The sequence below is a fragment of the Sinocyclocheilus rhinocerous genome, unplaced genomic scaffold, assembly GCF_001515625.1.
Source record: "Sinocyclocheilus rhinocerous isolate Xijiao unplaced genomic scaffold, SAMN03320098_v1.1 scaffold1182, whole genome shotgun sequence".
In the NCBI taxonomy this organism is placed as follows: Eukaryota; Metazoa; Chordata; class Actinopteri; order Cypriniformes; family Cyprinidae; genus Sinocyclocheilus; species Sinocyclocheilus rhinocerous.
In genome coordinates this window covers 247,907-267,292 of record NW_015624203.1, presented here as the reverse complement: position 1 = coordinate 267,292, position 19,386 = coordinate 247,907, and the positions used below count along the sequence as shown (strand labels likewise).

Here is a 19,386-nt window from a genome sequence, read left to right as displayed (position 1 = left end):
ATATTTTTCTAACCTTCCAGTCACAGCCTGACGTGTCCTCAGATTGCGTGATTGTGATTCAGTGGGTGTGCAATAAATAGGCCCAAATTAAATCTGCTAATATAATCTGCTCGATTCCTATGACCTCTTTGTGACCTTTTTGGATCTTCTAAGTTTCAGTTACCTGGACTTTCAATAGAGGGACAGAAACCTCTCAGGTTTCAATAAAAATATCATAATTTGTGTTTTGAAGATTAACCCAATTTTATGGGTTTGGAATGAAATGAAGAGAGAGTAATTGATGACAGATTTTTTTAACTGTCGTTTTAAAATCTTAAAGGGATAGTTCACCCAAAAATGAAAATTACCACATGATTTACTCACCCTCAAGCCATCCTAGGTGTATATGACTTTCTTCTTTCAGACGAATACAATTGGAGTTATATTAAAAAATTGTCCTGGCTCTTTCAAGCTTTAATAAGTTGTAATAAATGTCTTCTGAAGCGAAAAATTTCCATATTTAAAACTTTATAAACCGTAATCTCTAGCTCCCACTAAATATCGTACGCGGGTTCACAAGAGAGTGGCGTTCCAGCGGTTGACGTAGGACATAGACATAGGGTGAGTAAATCATGGGCTAATTTTAATTTTTGGCTGAACTATCCCTTTAATCTGATAAGAGACACATGAAAAGCTTAGTCTTGACAAATATTTATTTATTTATTTAGGGACTATGAAGAAGTTCAATAAGTCTGTCCTTCTTAAACTTCACTATGACCCATACATTCATTGTTAGTTTTGTGTGATTCACCTCACAATATAAATCTGAATGGCAGAATTCTTTCACTTTAAATTTTTTGTATGCTGAAATATACCTTTTTGAATGTATAATCTGTCAAAAACATATTACTGTTTGTGCATGTGTTTTTTACATCTATGCCACGAACTATACATACGAGTGGTATTGCTCTGTAATTTCATTACAAATGGTATGAAGATCAATGAAAATAGAAGTATGCTGTTACTACGTGCAGATGAAGTTGCAGCAATATTGGCAAAACTGGCTTTGGAACATAAAATTCTTGTCATGATTTTATTTAAAAAATAAAACCTAATTCCTTTGCTAATAAATACCCTGAAATATTGAGGATCTACAATAGTGCAGACATCTCGGGGTGAAGTTATCTGTCCTGATGTGCAGATGTGCTCATATAATCCTCCGTTTCCCCCTTGAGCTTAACTGACCTGAGGCCCGACTCCCGCGAGATCAATGTCAGACTCACCCACAATAACAGAACCCACAGACGCACACACACAGCTCTGGAAGAGAGCAGAAGCCTTATTTTAAATTAGAAAAAAAATGGTAGTTTTAGTTAAAAAGTGTAAAAAGTTCCAGGATTTTTTCTTTAAATTTAGCAGCATATTGTCATTTATTAGGCAAATAACAAACTTAAATGACTAAATAGTCTTTATTCACACATAATAACCAAAAAATTTATATATTTTATTTTTATTTAGTATGCCCACCTTTAGCCTTGATAACTTGCATGATAGCTTGCATTCTTGCTGGCATTGTTTTTATGTACTTTTCCACAGTCTCTGTTGTTATTGACTTCCAAATAGTTTCTAGTTGTTTCCAAAGACTTTCTTTTGAGGAAACTCTTGTGTGATCTATTTTTTGAATCCAAAGCCAACAATAATTATGTCTTAGCATTAAAAACATTACACACTAGGAGGTAGGTTTGGACAGCTTTTTTCCCTTAATAAATGAAATCATAATTTCAAAACTGCAGTATTTATTTACTCAGGTTATCTTTGTGTAATATTAAAATTTGTTTTATGATCTGAATCTTTTAAGTGTGACAAATATGCAAACAATTAAAAAAACAGGAAGGGGGCAAAAACTTTTTCACACCACTGTATATATATATATATATATTCAACATTGAAAGTTATAATAACTTTGACCTTTATATGTGGATCACGTTACTGACTGTGAGAAGAATGTTTGAAAGTATTGTAAAGAAATATATTTCAGCTTCTAGAGATGGTTTCCTAGGAAACAGTTTTCAGCTATTATGAACAATATGTGTCAGGCTGGCTGCATGTGGCCCTGAGAATGCTGTTGTTAGATATACATACATTCTTAATGTCCATATACAATGCTCTGCTTTTATTCCCTTTAAGAGTGCCTTTACTCCTTGCTTCAGTCAAATGAATAACCTTTATAAAACAGAAGAGATGTTAAAGTCTGTTTGCCAGGGTAAATGTAACCTCAATCACCGGCTGAGGAGCTACACTGATAGCATTTCATCTTGTGGCACCTCCGCTCTCTGTAGATCTTGTATAATGCAGCCTGGCTTCACCAAAGTCATTAGAGCTATCCTCCACGGGAATGGCAGTGAATTATTGGAGATGTCTTTATGTGAGCCGATTGAAAGACAGAAATTAAGTCATTTTGCTAGAGCGGAGCTGGGAATTTGTGAATGTGTCCTCTCGCCTTTGCAGAAGCAGCTCTTGCGTCATGCAGTTTCCATAGCACCCTGGGCAGATCTGGCTACTCGGTGTAATCGCTCAAGATTTTGCTTGGGTATGTACTCTGCTGCTGGCTTTCTTATTGGATACAAATGTTGCTCTGTGTTGGATTTGAAGTCATTAAATGGATAGTTCTGGGTTGTGAATGCTGATGGGTCAGTACAGCGATCTGGTAAACAGGTCAAAGCTGTTGAATCGTGGAATATAATACGGCTGGATTGCTGTGCGGCTCACATGGCGGATCGTTATTTTATGTTGCATAGCAACGTGCTGTTATGTCAGAGACCATTTCTGGTGTAAGAATAGCAGGTGATAAAATAATATTTGAATGAAGTTTTTTGTCCTTAATATTTTATTATGTGGTTGCTGTTTTATAAAAGCAAGAAAACACTTGAGATGCTGTTGAGATCAGGACATAAGATTGCCCTCCACTTTGTCATCTCTGCATTCACACTGTAAACTAAAACCTTGATGTTGATTTATTATTATTATTACTGTCTTTGAAGTCAGAGTCACATTCCTTTAGAGTTGAACATGCTTTACTTTTCATTTTAGAAAATAAAAGATAGGGTGAACATAATGTACGTCCTCTTTTTCCTGGACATATCCTGGCCAGGATTTCTAAATTGCCTCAAATTACTTTATATTTATGTGTATTTGTATTGCTTTGACTGTTCTCTGTAGATACCACCTTATCACACGTCACAACTAGTCGATTATGTACAATGCCTGCACGCTATTGGTCAGACTACTTTTCATCATTACTTTTAGCAAGTATGAAAACAATAGGAAAACAAAGCCAAAACCCAGACATTTTAGGCAATTAAAAAATCTTGGCTTGGACATGTCAGGGAAAAAAGGCACGTACAGTATGATCACCCCAATAAAAGACAATAATATTCGCTCAAATAACAGATCCTGCTCTCTATGTCTCCCCTGAACCAGAGTTGAGGGTGCTCTCATTACCCGAATTGTGGCATGTGTGTACCCACAGCAAACTGGCAAACACATGAAACAGTGGATGATTACAGTAATTAATTTGTCTAATGTAGCAATCAACCAAACATTTCCTCCTGAGGAATAATAATCCCAATAATGAGAGGAAGGTGCTTCAAAGTCACTTAATGAAAAAATCTAAACTAACTGTAGTCAGAGGAACGTTCAAATAAACAGATAGCATAAAGTATCAAGTTTTTACATACATCTATACAATACATTTTTTTTTTAATCCTCAAATATGCTTGTATTTTTAATATTATGTAGTGCTCTGGTAAAGCACAGTATTCCTGAAACTGCAATCAGTACACAAACAATTTGTTGTGACTGATCAGTGAGTTGTACTTTTTGCTTAATTAAACTTAGTACTTTTGCATAATTGTCGGCAGCCATATCACCCTGTAGCCCAAGACTGGTTGCCCACTGAAGCTAAGCAGGGCTGAGCCTGGTCAGTCCCTGGATGGGAGACCTCCTGAGAAAAACTAGGTTGCTGCTGGAAGAGGTGTTAGTGAGGCCAGCAGGGGGTGCTCACCCTGTGGTCTGTGTGGGTCCTAACGCCCCAATGTAGTGACGGGGACACTATACTGTCAACAAGCACGTCCTTCGGATGAGACGTTAAACCGAGGTCCTGACTCTCTGTGGTCATTAAAAATCCCAGAGAGGGGATGCTGGAGGCATCCTGGCCAAATTTGCCCATTGGCCTCTGATCATCATGGCCTCCTAACAATCCCCATATCTACTGATTGGCTTCATCACTCTGTCTCCTCTCCACCAATAAGCTGGTGTGTGGTGGGCGTTCTGGCGCACTATGGCTGCCGTCGCATCATCCAGGTGGATGCTGCACAAATATTGAGAAAATCGCCTTTAAAGCTGTCCAAATGAAGTTCTTAGCAATGCATATTACTAATCAAAAATTAAGTTTTGATATATTTACGGTAGGAAATTTACAAAATATCTTCATGGAACATGATCTTTACTTAATGTCCTAATGATTTTTGGCATAAAAGAAAAATCTATACAATGTATTTTTGGCTATTGCTACAAATATACCCCAGCGACTTGAGACTGGTTTTGTGCTCCAGGGTCACATTTGTGAATCACTAGTTTACATAATGTATGATGTTTAACTGGCAAAGGCATTAAACCAGACTTTATTAATGTACACTTACATACTTTTTACATTTTAAATGTACTATTTACTGTTGCATTTTATTTTCGGGGGCACTGAAGCATTTAGCTGGACTTGAATTTCTTTAGCTTTAGCTTTGAGGTTAACCAATGCATTTTGTTTTTAGAAGAAAAAAAACACAAGTTTCAAAGAGATCAAATAATAAGTGGAAGACCCTCTGCAGTATTGGCACAGACCCCTGCTTTAAAAAAAGCTTTTGTTTACCACCAGCATTGTGTGGGCGGTAATAGCGCAGTGCTAATTATGTCTGGCTAACATCGATGATGTTTGTGAATCCTGCGCATTCTATAATGAGCCTCATTTACATAGGAAAGAGCTATGTTCAAGCAAAAAACAATTACAATGAATTGATTTTAAGATGCAAATAGCGCCTAGTTAAGTTAAATAGCTGGTGGCACATGAATCGCTCACAGGGTTAGATGGCGGAACTGCTTATGAGTTGATTGCATCTTGAATGGTTTTGATTGAAAGTCTCTCCTCGAACAGGTAAATAAGAACAAGAAATGGAAAGAGCTGTCCACCCACCTGAATGTGGGGACTTCCAGCAGCTCTGCCAGTTCCCTCAAGAAGCAGTACATCCAATACCTGTTCGCCTATGAGTGCAAGGTGGAGCGCGGAGAGGAACCCCCACCTGAGGCGTTCACTGTGGCAGAGAGCAAGAAGCAGCCACAGCAGGCCAAGATCCAGCCACCCTCACCTGGTGAAGAACTTTACAGTATCCACTGTTATAAAATCACTGTTAACTAGGCTTCATGTTTTATGTACTAAAGCAATAAAGCCCAAGAATTCATGGTTTACAGTGATTTTAAAGTAGCTAAGGGGTGTTTTTAGGCACGACACGGAGCAGAGCAGCCATATCAGCCAATACGGCAGCCATATCACCCTGTAGCCCAAGACTGGTTGCCCACTGAAGCTAAGCAGGGCTGAGCCTGGTCAGTACCTGGATGGGAGACCTCCTGGGAAAACTAGGTTGCTGTTGGAAGAGGTGTTAGTGAGGCCAGCAGGGGGTGCTCACCCTGTGGTCTGTGTGGGTCCTAACGCCCCAGTGTAGTGACGGGGACACTATACTGTCAACAAGCACCGTCCTTCGGATGAGACGTTAAACCGAGGTCCTGACTCTCTGTGGTCATTAAAAATCCCAGGATGTCTTTCGAAAAGAGTAGAGGTGTGACCTCGGCATCCTGGCCAAATTTGTCCATTGGCCTCTGATCATCATGGCCTCCTAACAATCCCCATATCTACTGATTGGCTTCATCACTCTGTCTCCTCTCCACCAGTAAGCTGGTGTGTGGTGGGCGTGCTGGCGCACTATGGCTGCCGTCGCATCATCCAGGTGGATGCTGCACACTGGTGGTGGATGAGGAGATACCCCCTGACAATGTAAAGCGCGTTGAGTGCCTAGAAAAGCGCTATATAAATGTAACAAATTATTATTATAAATTATTACTTCAATAATGAATATAAATGAAATTAAGTTTATCATGTTGCCGAAAACATATGCATATGTATTTTAAATCTGCAAGTCCATGCATAATGAAGGGGTTTGCTTTGACCAGCCTGTTATTCAAATGAGCAAATTATACATTTTTGTGTTGAAATATTTTATCTCAGGCAGGAAGAACAAATCGTCACCTTGGAATTATAAGGTTCTATCTGCATTCTGAGCAGTTTCGAGATATTGAGCTTCAAAGTTTTTGCATTCCATATAGTGATATGGGATATGGGGATCAAGTCTCTTTCATACATCAGTCCCAAAATGTACACAACTTAAAAAACATCACATAATGTAAATAAGGCTGAATTTACATTTGGCATTAACATGCGATCACTGTGATCTGATCTAGCAGATCGGATCATCAGTCAATCAGGACACGGTATGTTTACACTTGACAACATCAAGTGACTTCTGGATAACTGATCGGATCTCTCTTTCCCGTGCAATATTTAAATACGTTTTCTGACAGTTCGGGAGAGAGGGGGCGGGGTTTTGTGTGACTTCGACCTGCGAATGCAGATATGATGGCTGGATTGCGTTTACATTACACTAAGATCCGATCACAATGCGTCCTCGACTACCTCTGGACCAGGACACGCTGATCGTAAAATATTCAGATCAGAAGCCCATTTACATTTGTCTTTTCAATGTGTATGTGGACAACATCCGGATACAGGTCGCATATTAATGCCAAGTGTAAATGCAGCCTTGTCAAGTTGTCACAGAATAAGAATATGTGAATAACTCAATTTTGACAAAAATGGCAGATAGAACCGTATAATTCCAAGATGATGAAATATCTTTGTTTTAAATTCAGGTATATAATAGGAGTGAAACGGTTCTCGGTAAAAAATCAAACCATACCGTTCTTCACCCACGGTTCGGTCACCCACCAGTCATTTATGCTGTCATCACCCGGGTGTTGATACCACGTGTGCGACCTGAACAGTAAACATTGCTATCTGTTTAAACTATACTCACTTAAAGGCAGAGTAAGTGATTTCTGGTAGCCAATGTTGATATTTGAAATCACCAAAACAAACACGCCCCTACCCCAAAAGGGTCTTGCCCCTATTTTGATAGCTCCGTTTGCCTTATCGTTCCGCAGACGTTTTCCTCTTTTGTTTTTTTATCTGCCATCTCTATCTTTCTGTCGCTCCGCTCGGCTAATGTCCGTCCCATGCACTGAAAGCTCTCTCCTCCACATCACGAGTAGACACGCCCCTTATTGCTGATTGGCTACAAGTTTGTTTTGCTATTCAGCCCGAATCAGTTTTCTAAAGTGTTTTTGAAAAATCACATACCCTGCCTTTAAGCCTTGGTTTTAGGTTTAAACCTAAAGTTTAAACATTCAAGAGCCAGAAGACTCAAATGCGAACTCACAAGCGCAGTGAGTATATTTGTGTGTGCGCTCATACGAAGCGCACAAATATTTAGTTTTTTAAAAAACTTTTAAGTCTTGTGCTTGAATGGACAAATTCAAACACAAAAATTGTCAACATAGCTGTTTTGGTGAGTATCCTAGATAGTCGGTTGAATGCACAGTATCAGTGAACTGGATCCGTGCATTGTCTTAAAGTTTTTAATGTTAATTAAACAACAAAATACAAGGAAATCACTCACTGCTCCTGACTGAATAGCTTTTGTAACTTTAATAAGGATTAACCTTTGATTTATACAGTCAAATATGCAATGTTATTTTACATTTGATTGCTTTATTCAATTTCTGTACCTTATGTTAACTAATGTTAGACCTACCTAAAAACCCTGAAAAGCAGTTTATTATATTTGTATCTTTGCTCTATTGTATTTATTTGTGCTGTTGCTTGTAGTAAGATTATTTGTTCTTATTTATTTTTTTTGACATTATAGTCCTTTTTTCCCTAAACGTAGCACATACCGGACCGCACCGAAACTGTGACTCTAAAACCGTGATACAAACCGAACCGTGAGTAATTTGAACCGTTACACTCCTAGTATATACTGTATACTACCTTTCAAAAATTTGGGGCTGTTTTTGAAAGAAGTCTCTTATGCTCAACAAGTCTGCATTTTTTTTTAAATAGCTGTTTTCTATTTTAATATACTTTAAAATGCAATTTCTTCCTTTGAGGACAAAGCTGAATTTTTGAAACAAAGCCATTATTCCAGTCTTCAGTGTCACATGATCCTTCAGAAATCATTCTGATTTTGTGCTTTATAAAAATTTCTTATTATTATCAATGTTGAAACCAGTTGTGCTGCTTAATATTTTGTGGAAACTGTGATACATCTTTTTTACAAGATTCGCTGGGGTTTTGAATTATGTTGGACCCCTCTGTAGGTTGTTGTATACCAAGTGTTCTCAATGCAGAGTTGCAGTTGCATATTGTCTGTTTATTCCAAGCGCACACTCTTCTGCCGCTTTACACTTTCGAGCTCCTTATAGCAGGATTGATTCTGATTGGCTGTTAATGTTTCATCAGCTGGAAAAAATCATTCTGAAAGTGATTCCAATGATATTGTTTCTCTGTGCCTTTATCGGTACAGCTGTGGTGTGGACTCTGCTATTCTTTAATATCGAGAACGAATTTTAGAACTATATCTTTATCGTTATCTTTATAGTTATCGTTCTTGGTGTGAACAGGCCTTTATAGTTAGCCTCTATAGTTAGCTAACCGTTGTGATGCTAACAGACTTTTTCGAAGACACTAAATCATTTCTCTGAAGTAAATATTCAACAGAAGCCTAGTCACTGTATCTTTAATGTTATTCTAAACTGTTATTTTACTGATATGTTTACACAAACAGAACGTACCATAGGAGATTTGGCATGGTTGTATTTTGGTATTTTTATGGCGTTTTTTAAACATCTTATTCCAATGTGCAGATTACGATATTTTAACACCTGAATAAAATACCTCCCAAAAGTTGCAGATTGGTCTAGTTTCGTTTTCGTAGTTGACAAACGTGATATTTACTTTTTTTTTTTGGCTACTTAAAGAAAACAGATAGGTATTTTCACAACGTTTTTAAAATGTTTTATTTTGGTTACATTATTTTTTTATTTAAAAACGTTGTACTACAACATTACCTATTTGCAACCAAAATACAACATTATGAAAAATTGTAAAAACGTTTTGTATTTGCTGGGTTGGCATTATCTGTTCCCAGGATCCAAAATGAGGACACTTAAGAAGGACCCATAGGAGCCATACAAATAGTTAGAGTTCACGTACAAGTGAATCAGATGAGAAAAATCTTCTATCTTATCTGAGACATTTTTATTTTCTTGTGGGTTAACATGACTTTATCTTATCAGTACCGATCATCTCTCTCCCCAAGCACATCTCCTAAAAGAAAACCTGTTATCTCGAAGCCATTGTTTAGCTATCTCACGATCCCTACGGAAACGTTGTTGTTTTTCCTTTCAGATGGTGGCTGACAGTTCTCTGCATGAAGCGGTCATTCAGATGGAATGATGTTAGATCTTAAGCCTGTAAGGAGACCAGATAAAGCAGATACAGCAGTCTAAACTAATATTGCACGTTTTTGGAGTGGTCTTGTGAAATAATTATGCCTCCCTCCAGACATTTAGTCTATTTTCATCCGATTCATCCGTTTATAGTGTCACCTGTCCTGTAACTCTTCCTTCTTCTTGGATCATTCTTGCTTATTGGTTTAGTTACTATGCAGCACCTCTCAAGAGGATGTCATCAGTGAGAGGAAGTGACATGTTCATATGCACCAAGAGCTTGTAACACTCCAAAGAGAAAGGAAAAATTGAAATCGCATCATATGACCCCTTTAACTTTAGTGCATTAACTATCATTAACTAACAAGCAACACATTTGTTAGAGTATTTATTAATCTTTCAATAATCTATTAATGATGTTCAGTTCATTGTTAGTTCATGTTAGCTCAGGTCCATTAAATAATATTAACAGATAGCTTTTGATTTTAATAACGTATTAGTAAATGTTGAAATTAACATTAAGATTAATAACTGCCTTAAAGTTTTTCATTGTTAGTTCATGTTAACTCATGTTAATAAATGGAACCTTATTGTAAAGAGTTACCAAAGAATATTTAGGCCTGAATTTGAGATTTATGTATTTGAATTGCATATAAATTTCCATTTGTTTGGATTGTAATTTTAATTTAAACTAATAAACTTAATGTGATGCATATTTTTAAGTCATACATAAATGAAACAGACAACATTTCTGTACTCAAAAATCATGGCATAGGTTATTATTAACTATTTGCATCTATTTGATTTTATTTAAATCATAAAATCATATTTTCAAAATGCACTTATTCAAAGTGCTTAGAATCAGCATAAATCAGTTTAATGTGAAAACAATTCAATTTAGTTCAAAAGTATGGATGTTACGTATCCGGTCCATGAACTTCCGTCTGGCTTGCACATGGATCCGCATGTCTCACGTCTTGTCAGCCCCGTAACAATGGACATGGTTAAATATGGCTAGCTGTGGAACAAGCAACATTAATTTAGTTAAAATATATGACATTGACTGAAGCAAACTAAATTTATTGATGATAAATCGGGTTTTTGTGTATTTAAAACACATACAGTTTATTAGTACAATTACATAAATCTTACCTGTTTCTTATCTCTTTTATTTGCGTATGACTGACAAATATGCATCATATTAAGTTTATTATTTTGTTTATGTACAAAATGTGTAATCCAAATAGATGTACGTTTTATATGCAATTCAACTACAGAAATGTAAAATGTAGGCGTATATATAACAGTATAACATTTGATTGCAGTGTTCAAGCAATAGCAGCCTAAAATTTCCACTCTCTTACACTAACTCTTCCTGAAATTTTAATCTCCAGAATCCTCTGTGTAGTCGTTCATCCAGAGCTGCTGCTTTTCTTTGTTGAGTGAAGGTTGTTTTAATTATCAGTGATACATTTGCATTTGCAAGAGACAAAAGCACTCTGCATTAGCACAGCTTGTCTTCCATTTCAGACATTATTCCCTAATGCCCTCTCAAACATTGTTTTAGCAGCACGTTTCCGTCCCTGATGAACATTACAATGCTCGTCATGTCTCTTCCTTCTCTTTGGCTTCTTGTCAGGACAGAGGCAGTAGAGACATATCTCATCACAGTTGATTGATATAAGCAATTTTGTGTTATATTGCTTCCTTTTTCGCTGACTGATATTTGCTATTAGTTCCCCGACGGGTTTCTCTCATGGGTGTTAAATGAGCTTTCATGATAAACTAAATCAGATAAACTGCTTTGATTTATGACACAGGTTACTGCGCACTAACACCTCTGAAGTACAGCATTGAGCCTTTATGTCAGATTGTCTTTGTCTTATAGGGCAGATGTTAAGTTATCAGTCACCTTATGATGCTTAGCTCATGGTTCAAATTAAGAGGATGTGGTTCATTTTATGAGGGATCTGGTTTCGGTTTGCCTTATGTAATTACAGCACTCTGTCCAGCAGGATGATTTCAGTTAAGATATGATGTTGATATTCATTTACCAGAGTCAGATTGATGAGAAATTTGTGAATCAGAAATCTGTGACTGTGGTCTGCAGATACTGTCTTAAATGTTATAGATGTGGTGCAGATGAGGTGTTGTTTGTGCTCACTGGGATTCAGGTTTGAGTCTGGCCTGTTTTTTTTTTTTCTTTGCTCTAAATTAAAGGAAAAAAGCCTGTAAAAAGTATATCATGATTTATCCAATTTGGCTTTTATGAAAATAAAATCTGGTTTGCCTAGTGTGCAGTGATTGCAATATTGAGGACAATAAAATGCAATTTAGTCAATCAATATGTAAGTGAAAATTCAAATGTTTATTTTTACAAAATAAAGCAAATTGGTTTTGTATCAGCTTGCCTGAAAACAATTATATTGCGACAATGACTGGCTGACTGTTGACTATCCTGCTCCTTACACTAATATTGCCAAACTAATAAAGAAAACATGAACTTGAAATATTGATTTGAATTTATATGATATTTATAGCTTACTTGTCGATTACCTTGAGAAATATAGTACATTACGACATAAACGCCAGTCTGCCTAGCAGCAACACATACATGTTACAATATTAAATATTATTATTGTTGTTGTTTTTAATTATTTAACTATTATTTAAAAAGAGTGTTATTTAAAATTATTTATTTATTATTATTTATTATTATTTGCTACTACTTTTCAATTAACTAGTTATCTAACATAACTACAATGCTAATAACGTGTTTTTTTTTCTGTTTTTATTCAGAATTGTCTGTCTGATACCTTTTTTTTGTTCTTCAAGCAATGTTTGTCTATTCATGCTTTAACTGGAGACTCCTGAACTTCTAACCACATATCGAAAGGTCTGTGATCACTTTAAAATAAAAAATGATTACCTCAGAGGCAAGTTTTACAATTTGAAATGCAAAATTAGCTATATCAATTTATGTTGACAGGAAAAGAAAGGGATCATGGAGTGATAAAAGAGTCATGAAAGGAGTCAGATCCTTAGCAAAGACTAACCAGACAAGTCCTCTGAACAATCTGACTTGTGTTGCAGCCTGGAATTAAACCACACCATGCAGGTTTCGTCTGGCCAGAGGAGAACTGGCCCCCCGACTGAACTGGTTTCTCCCAAGGTTTTTTTCCCTATTTCTGTCATGGATGGAGTTTTGGTTCCTTGCCACTTGTCGCCTTTGGCTTGCTTAGTTGGGGACACTTAATTTCTGGCAATATTGTCGACTTGACTGCACAGACACTATTGGAAGAGAACTGAACTGAGCTGAACGCTGACACTGGATCAATGATGACCTGCCTTTAACTGAAAAATTGACTGTTTACTATTGTCCTCTTGCATTACTGACACACCATTTTCCTGTTTTACACTTTAAAGCTGCTTTGACACAATCTGTATTGTATAAAGCACTATATAAATAAAGGTGACTTGACTTGACTTGACATTAAAGCAACACTGGTCCGTTTCTGTGTCCACTTGTCAAATATAGAGTTTAGCAGTCATTACACAAAAATATTTGACTGTTCGACTGACCGGTGAGAAGCAAGTATTCCAGAGAGCCGTGTAATAAATGAAGATAATGATAGCCTATCGTAAGGTTCATAGATAATAAAAAGCTCAACCTCAGCTCGAATAAAACACAAAGCTCCAGACAATTTCCTTTTCGTACCAATTATAGAAACACAGTGGTACTCTGCAATTTTTTTGTACAATGCTTAGCATTTAAACTATACCAGCTTCAATTATGTAGAAAGTTATTTTGTGTGAATATGTGTGTGATTTAGTGAATCAGTTATATGCTTGTGAGAATGTGTTTTTCTGTCATAAACTAGAATATTCTTTTCTCTTCCCACAGTGCAGTGTCTGGAGATGACTACTAAGAGGAAGATCATCGGCCGCCTGGTGCCCTGTCGATGTTTCCGGGGGGAGGAGGAGGTCATCTCAGTGCTGGATTATTCCCACTGTAGCTTGCAGCAGGTCCCTAAGGAGATCTTCAGCTTCGAGCGCACGCTAGAAGAGCTCTACCTTGACGCCAACCAGATTGAGGAGCTGCCTAAGGTAAGTTGTCAAGTGTCAGCTTAAACATGCATAATATCTGCCAAACAGTGGATACATCAACTCCTGAACATCATCTTACACAGCAGTGTAACAGTACACAAAAATGGTGCAAATTGAATTATTAATGTAATTGATTCCTTATAAAGCCCTAAAAGTGTCCCATAATTGAAGTTTATTGATAGTATCATTATTACCATTTGGTATTTCATATTGGTTAAGGTTAATCATGCTTTGTCTAATGTATCTATAACAGATTATAACAGGATCATCATGGACAGCTCCCATATTGTGTGTGCAAAGCTGTATATATATATGTTTTTGTTTATCTGAATTTGGTCTATATCATTTGTTCTGATATGCTCCTTAGATAAGTGTTTAAGTAATAAGTATTTGCTCACTTTTAACTCTTGAAGTGCCATTCTAAACCCATGGTTGTTATCTTAATTCATGTTTAACACTGTTCATACTTTCCCTGGGCTAGTTATTTCTATTAGGTAGTCGGGTTTTCAGCAGGCTTTGCTCCAGTCTTCAGTGTCACATGATCCTTCAGAAATCATTCTAACATGCTGATTTGGTGCTCAAGAAATATGTGAAATTATTATCAATGTTGAAAACGGTTTTGCTGCTTAATATTTTTGTAGAAACCATAATACTGTACATTTTGTCAGGATTCTTTGGTAAATAGAAAGTTCAAATGAACAGCATTTATTTGAAATAGAAATCTTTTGTAACATTATACATATCTTTACTGTCACTTTTGAATGATTTAATGTATCCCTGCTGAATAAAAGTGTTTTTCCACTCAGGTTGTGCATGTAAAGTATGTAGAGTACTAGGACAAAACAGGATACAAAACAGAAATACGTTATTTTTCAATGAATTATTTTGGATTAATCTTTTAAACACGGTTACAAATCTAGTATTCACTTCAGTGAATGAATTGATTGAGACACACAGATTGTGTGACAGAGTTGATATGGTTGAGTTTTGTGAATTTATTAGAGAAAATGAAATCAAATAGTACTGAATTAAATGGAAGTGAAAAGTAATGTGAGGTTGTGGGACATTTTCTTCTCATTTGTAAGTGTTTTAATAATTTGTAAACTGTACAAATATAGCATGGCACAAGAAACTTTAAATAACTGCTTGTACATCTGTGGGAATGCCACTCTGGTTGTCCTAAGTCACCTATAAAAAAGCAGAGCAACACAGAAATAAAAGAGGAGCTAAATGACTTTAGGAGCTAAATTACGGGTGTAAAATGCGCCAGACGGCAGCAGCGGGCGGTTCGAGAGCGTCAACAAAGGCCCTACTCACGCACCTCTGCCAACCCGTGGAACCAGGTGAGCCTTGCAAAGATTGGTCTATCGAAGCGATATCCCAATTCGTCGGTCACGACGTGACGTCTCCGTTCCCTCCTTCAGGGAACGAGGGTTACCATACGTAACCGAGACGTTTCACCTAGTATTAAATATTGTCTTTTTTATTATATAACCAACAAGCGAGGATAAAACAGACAGAGGATAAAAAATGAACACGTTCTTTAACCAAATCTCCTTATTTCTCTGTCTTTCTTAGCAACTCTTCAACTGTCAAGCGCTCAAGAAGCTGAGCATGCCTGACAATGACCTCTCCAACCTGCCAACCACCATCGCCAGCCTTGTGAATCTAAAGGAGTTAGATATTAGTAAAAATGGTATATCCTTAACTGCATTTATTCTATATTTGCTTATTTAAATCTATTTTGCCAAGCCATTTTTTATGCCGAGCATATTGGAATGATTGTATATGATTGCACCTTTATACACATGTATCAACATGGTAAAACTGACTTTGTTTCAGGTATTCAAGAGTTTCCAGACAACATTAAATGCTGTAAATGTCTATCAGTTGTGGAGGCCAGTGTAAATCCTATAGCCAAGTACGTAGAGCTGCTCACATTTCTTAAATCAGAAAGACTGAGAACATTAATGTTTGATAATTGCTCTATTATGTACATATAGGTAGTTGACGAATCCGTATATATTTATTTAACATATTATGTGGATCTTATGTCAATAGATTTTAGTTAACATTTTATGGTCACTCTTTCTTAAATCATCTTAATCTCATTTTCCTTCACTAGCTTATTTAAATGGTGTTGTGGATTTTTAAAAATACGAGTATTTCATGTCCCTTAAATATGAGATAATAAAAGCTGCATGTGAAATAATTATAAAAACAATCAAATAAAAAAGAATAAAAAGAAGCATGTTAAGTTTTTTCATGTTCGCTAATTTTGCCATTTCTTTCAAACACTGTTTCTGTTTGAATTTCTTCATTTACACTGCCTTAAAATGTAAAGAGATCTTTGGAGCTTTTGTTTTGTATGCAGCTGAGCAAATAAGACAATATTGATATTTGAATCAAACACCTCTTCAAATAATTGCATTAAAATATAAAACTCTTCTCTTATTTTCCTGATGAGGATTTCCTATCTACAGTTTACACAAATATGAAATTGATTATTATATCATACAGTACATGGATTTGCTGTATTTTTTCTCTTCACTCTCAAATGGAAGCAATTATTAGTTTTCCTTATCTGGGGTCCTGGGGATAAAAATACAAAGTGAACATACAAGCAAAAGCTAGATGTTTTCATATTTCATGTAACAATTTTTTTTAATCCATGATTAAACATAGTTTTGAATTCTAAAGCACATTTGTACATTAATAATGCATATTGTAAGTAGACATCATGCCTTAAAACTGAACCAAACTTCACTCAAGGAGAGATAAGACATGCATTTCTTTTTTATCTCAATGTATTCGTTTGGCCTTCCGTGCTGAGCTTCAGATCTTTGATTTAGAAGTTTAATGTTAGAAGATCAAACATTCAGGATCCAGTGCATGGTCTCTGCAGAAAGCCCTTTCTTCATATTATGATTAAATCAGCCCTCAGGTGACTCCATTTACTGGGATGCTAACAGAGCTAGTAGAAGGGGAAGTGTAGAGGGATTACAGATGGCTCTCGCCGCTCCTGAAGTACTTAACGCTTATCAAATCCTAAGGGCACTGGCCTTTGAGAGGGTCTGATCACCTCTCTGTTACTGCAGGCTCCCAGACGGGTTCACCCAGCTCCTCAACTTGACACAGCTCTTCTTAAATGACGCCTTCCTTGAATACCTGCCTGCCAATTTTGGGAGGTAAGAGCTTCATCTCTGTTCCTGCCCTGCTGGGGATTGTGAAATGGCTCTTTAGCACACCTGTCTGAATTTGTCTCGTTCTTGTAGTTGTCATTGTAGCAGTTTTATTTTTAGATGTTATTTTGTATCCGAGGAGCAGCATGGTGCTGATTCTGGCAGTGATTTGCCTAAAGCTTTCATGAATAAATGGGTTCTTGCAGCTCATATTGGGTTTGATGATGAATGGTTATTTCATTTGCATTGGGGAAAAGGGGATTTATTATTGCAGCTGACATTGGTCAAGGGTTGTTGCATTTACTTTTGATAAAAGAATCTGGGGAATTCACTAAAAATGAATTGCCCTGACAACACCGTGTATTTGCACGGGCTGTCTGTGTTGTTATAGAGCTTGATTCATTCATTCAAGCTTTTTTAGAAGGTGGTAATAATGCAATGTTAATTGCGCAATGTCCAGACAAATAGCCCTAAGTCTGAACATTTATAGCAAGAATGATACATTCATGCTGAAATGATTGACATTAATTTAAATACTCGTGGTGCAGCCAAACAGCGCCTGGTTAAAATGCATTGTGAAAAATCTGTAATATTTTTTGTGCTGAAATACCACATGCAAAAGTGGCAGAACTGTTTATTGAATTCACTCCTATGTTTTTGCTTTGAAAAGATTAGGTGAATAATTTTTCCAAAATTTATTTGTTTTTTTCAGATTATCTAAATTACGGATCCTGGAGCTTCGTGAGAATCATCTGAAAACTATGCCAAAGTAAGTCAATTATTTGGTTTCTGCCAACATGGATCATTAAATAAATACATGCCATAAAAATGCATGAAAAAATGGTGTAGCACAAACCTCACAGCAAGTATTTATTTCTGCCACAAGGCATTTTGATTAAATTCTGTTTGAATTTCTTCATTTACACTGCCTTAAAATGTAAAGAGATGGAGCTTTTGTTTTGTACACCTACTATAGCAGCTGAGCAAATAATCCAATACTGATATTTGAATCTAACACCACTTCAGATAATTGCATTAATATATAAAACTCTTCTCTTATCTTCCGTGAAGAGGATTTTCATTTAGTTTTTTTGTTCGTCCTTCAATAATGTGATTTAGACACAAGTTTGTGTAACAGACCCAGAGTAGCAGAGTCTACAATGTCATTTGTCACGGTGGGGAAAACCTCTGGACCCCTCTAGAGAAGGACACATATTGCACACGATGGTTTATGTTTGCTGACTTGTTCAGATGTTCTGGTTCAAGACTATTTTTATCTGCCAGCAATAATACCGCCTATCTTTCCTTCAAACCCAAACTGAGAGAGCGGTGTTTGCCAACATGTAGCATACTGAATGAGGGCCAGGTTGTAAATATTGTGACAAATATTTGAGTACAGAGTTGCAGAATTTTCTTTTTTGGGTGAACTAGTTCTTTAGAGTGCATTTAATAATCCATATCGTCTACATATATTTGAAGTGAGTTTTGTCATGTTGCAGGTCAATTCATAGGCTGTCGCAACTGGAGCGGTTAGACTTGGGAAGCAATGAATTCTCTGAACTGGTAAGAAAGATGTTCTCCTATTGAACACTTTTATGAATGAGACAGCTGTTACCTCACTCAGTCTTTACCCAGCATGGATTTTGGCTTAGGGGGGATTGAGGAGGGGGGTAGGGGAAGCTATTGCCTCCATTCCCAGAGTCTCTTGTCAGCTCTCCAGTGCTGCACTGCATTGGTTGCATCATGCGCTGATCCATTATTCATGAGTTGGTTCAAATACACAGCACTTCCCATGACAGAAAGTTCACCACTGAGCTGCATTTAATTGGCTAACCCAAGCTGGAGTAAACAATGGCAAGGAATTTATCATATGCATACCAGGTAGCCCCACTCACACATCCCCATGGCTGTTTCTTTCAGTGCTTGATGCTGGCAGCATTGCATTTATTTATTTGAGTATAAATCAATGAGGAGGTCCGTGAGCAGGCAAGCTACTGTGTCTAGAGCAGTGGTTCTCAACCTTTTTTTCCACTGGGCCGCACTATGGTCCAAGTGCAAGTCTCACGGGCCGCACGCATATCATTTACACATTATGTCGCCAGTACAAACCAACCAGATTTATAATAGCCTATTATAGCCTAAATATTATTATATCTAATCGATTACATTCAATGAAATAAAAAAATTAATAATTATACTCCCCATTAATAAAACACCTGATGCTGTCGGGAGCTGACTAATTTTGTGAAATTCGGCTCGAAAGGCGTAACAGCACAATGAAGTTGCGATTGTAAGTTGCAGTCTGTAAGACGCGCGACATTGCAGAAAATGTGCGTTCACAAATGTAGCCTATGTTGATTCAAATATGGAAAGCACTTTCGAATTTAATAGTCTGAGGCTCTCTCCAGAGATGTTTTGCCACATTTCTGCAATTAAGGATGATTGCTGC

General features: G+C 36.8%; 1 protein-coding gene across 1 annotated transcript in view; it reads left to right on the top strand.

Annotated features, from left to right (window-relative positions):
- The window catches only part of LOC107739104 (leucine-rich repeat-containing protein 7-like), an 80,716-nt gene that overhangs the window by 24,957 nt on the left and 36,373 nt on the right, over positions 1–19,386 (top strand). The window contains exons 3-8 of the mRNA XM_016551104.1: positions 13,553–13,755; positions 15,334–15,451; positions 15,598–15,676; positions 16,854–16,943; positions 17,650–17,706; positions 18,437–18,500. Coding sequence (XP_016406590.1) covers positions 13,553–13,755; positions 15,334–15,451; positions 15,598–15,676; positions 16,854–16,943; positions 17,650–17,706; positions 18,437–18,500 — 611 coding nt within the window. The remainder of the gene's footprint in view (positions 1–13,552; positions 13,756–15,333; positions 15,452–15,597; positions 15,677–16,853; positions 16,944–17,649; positions 17,707–18,436; positions 18,501–19,386) is intronic.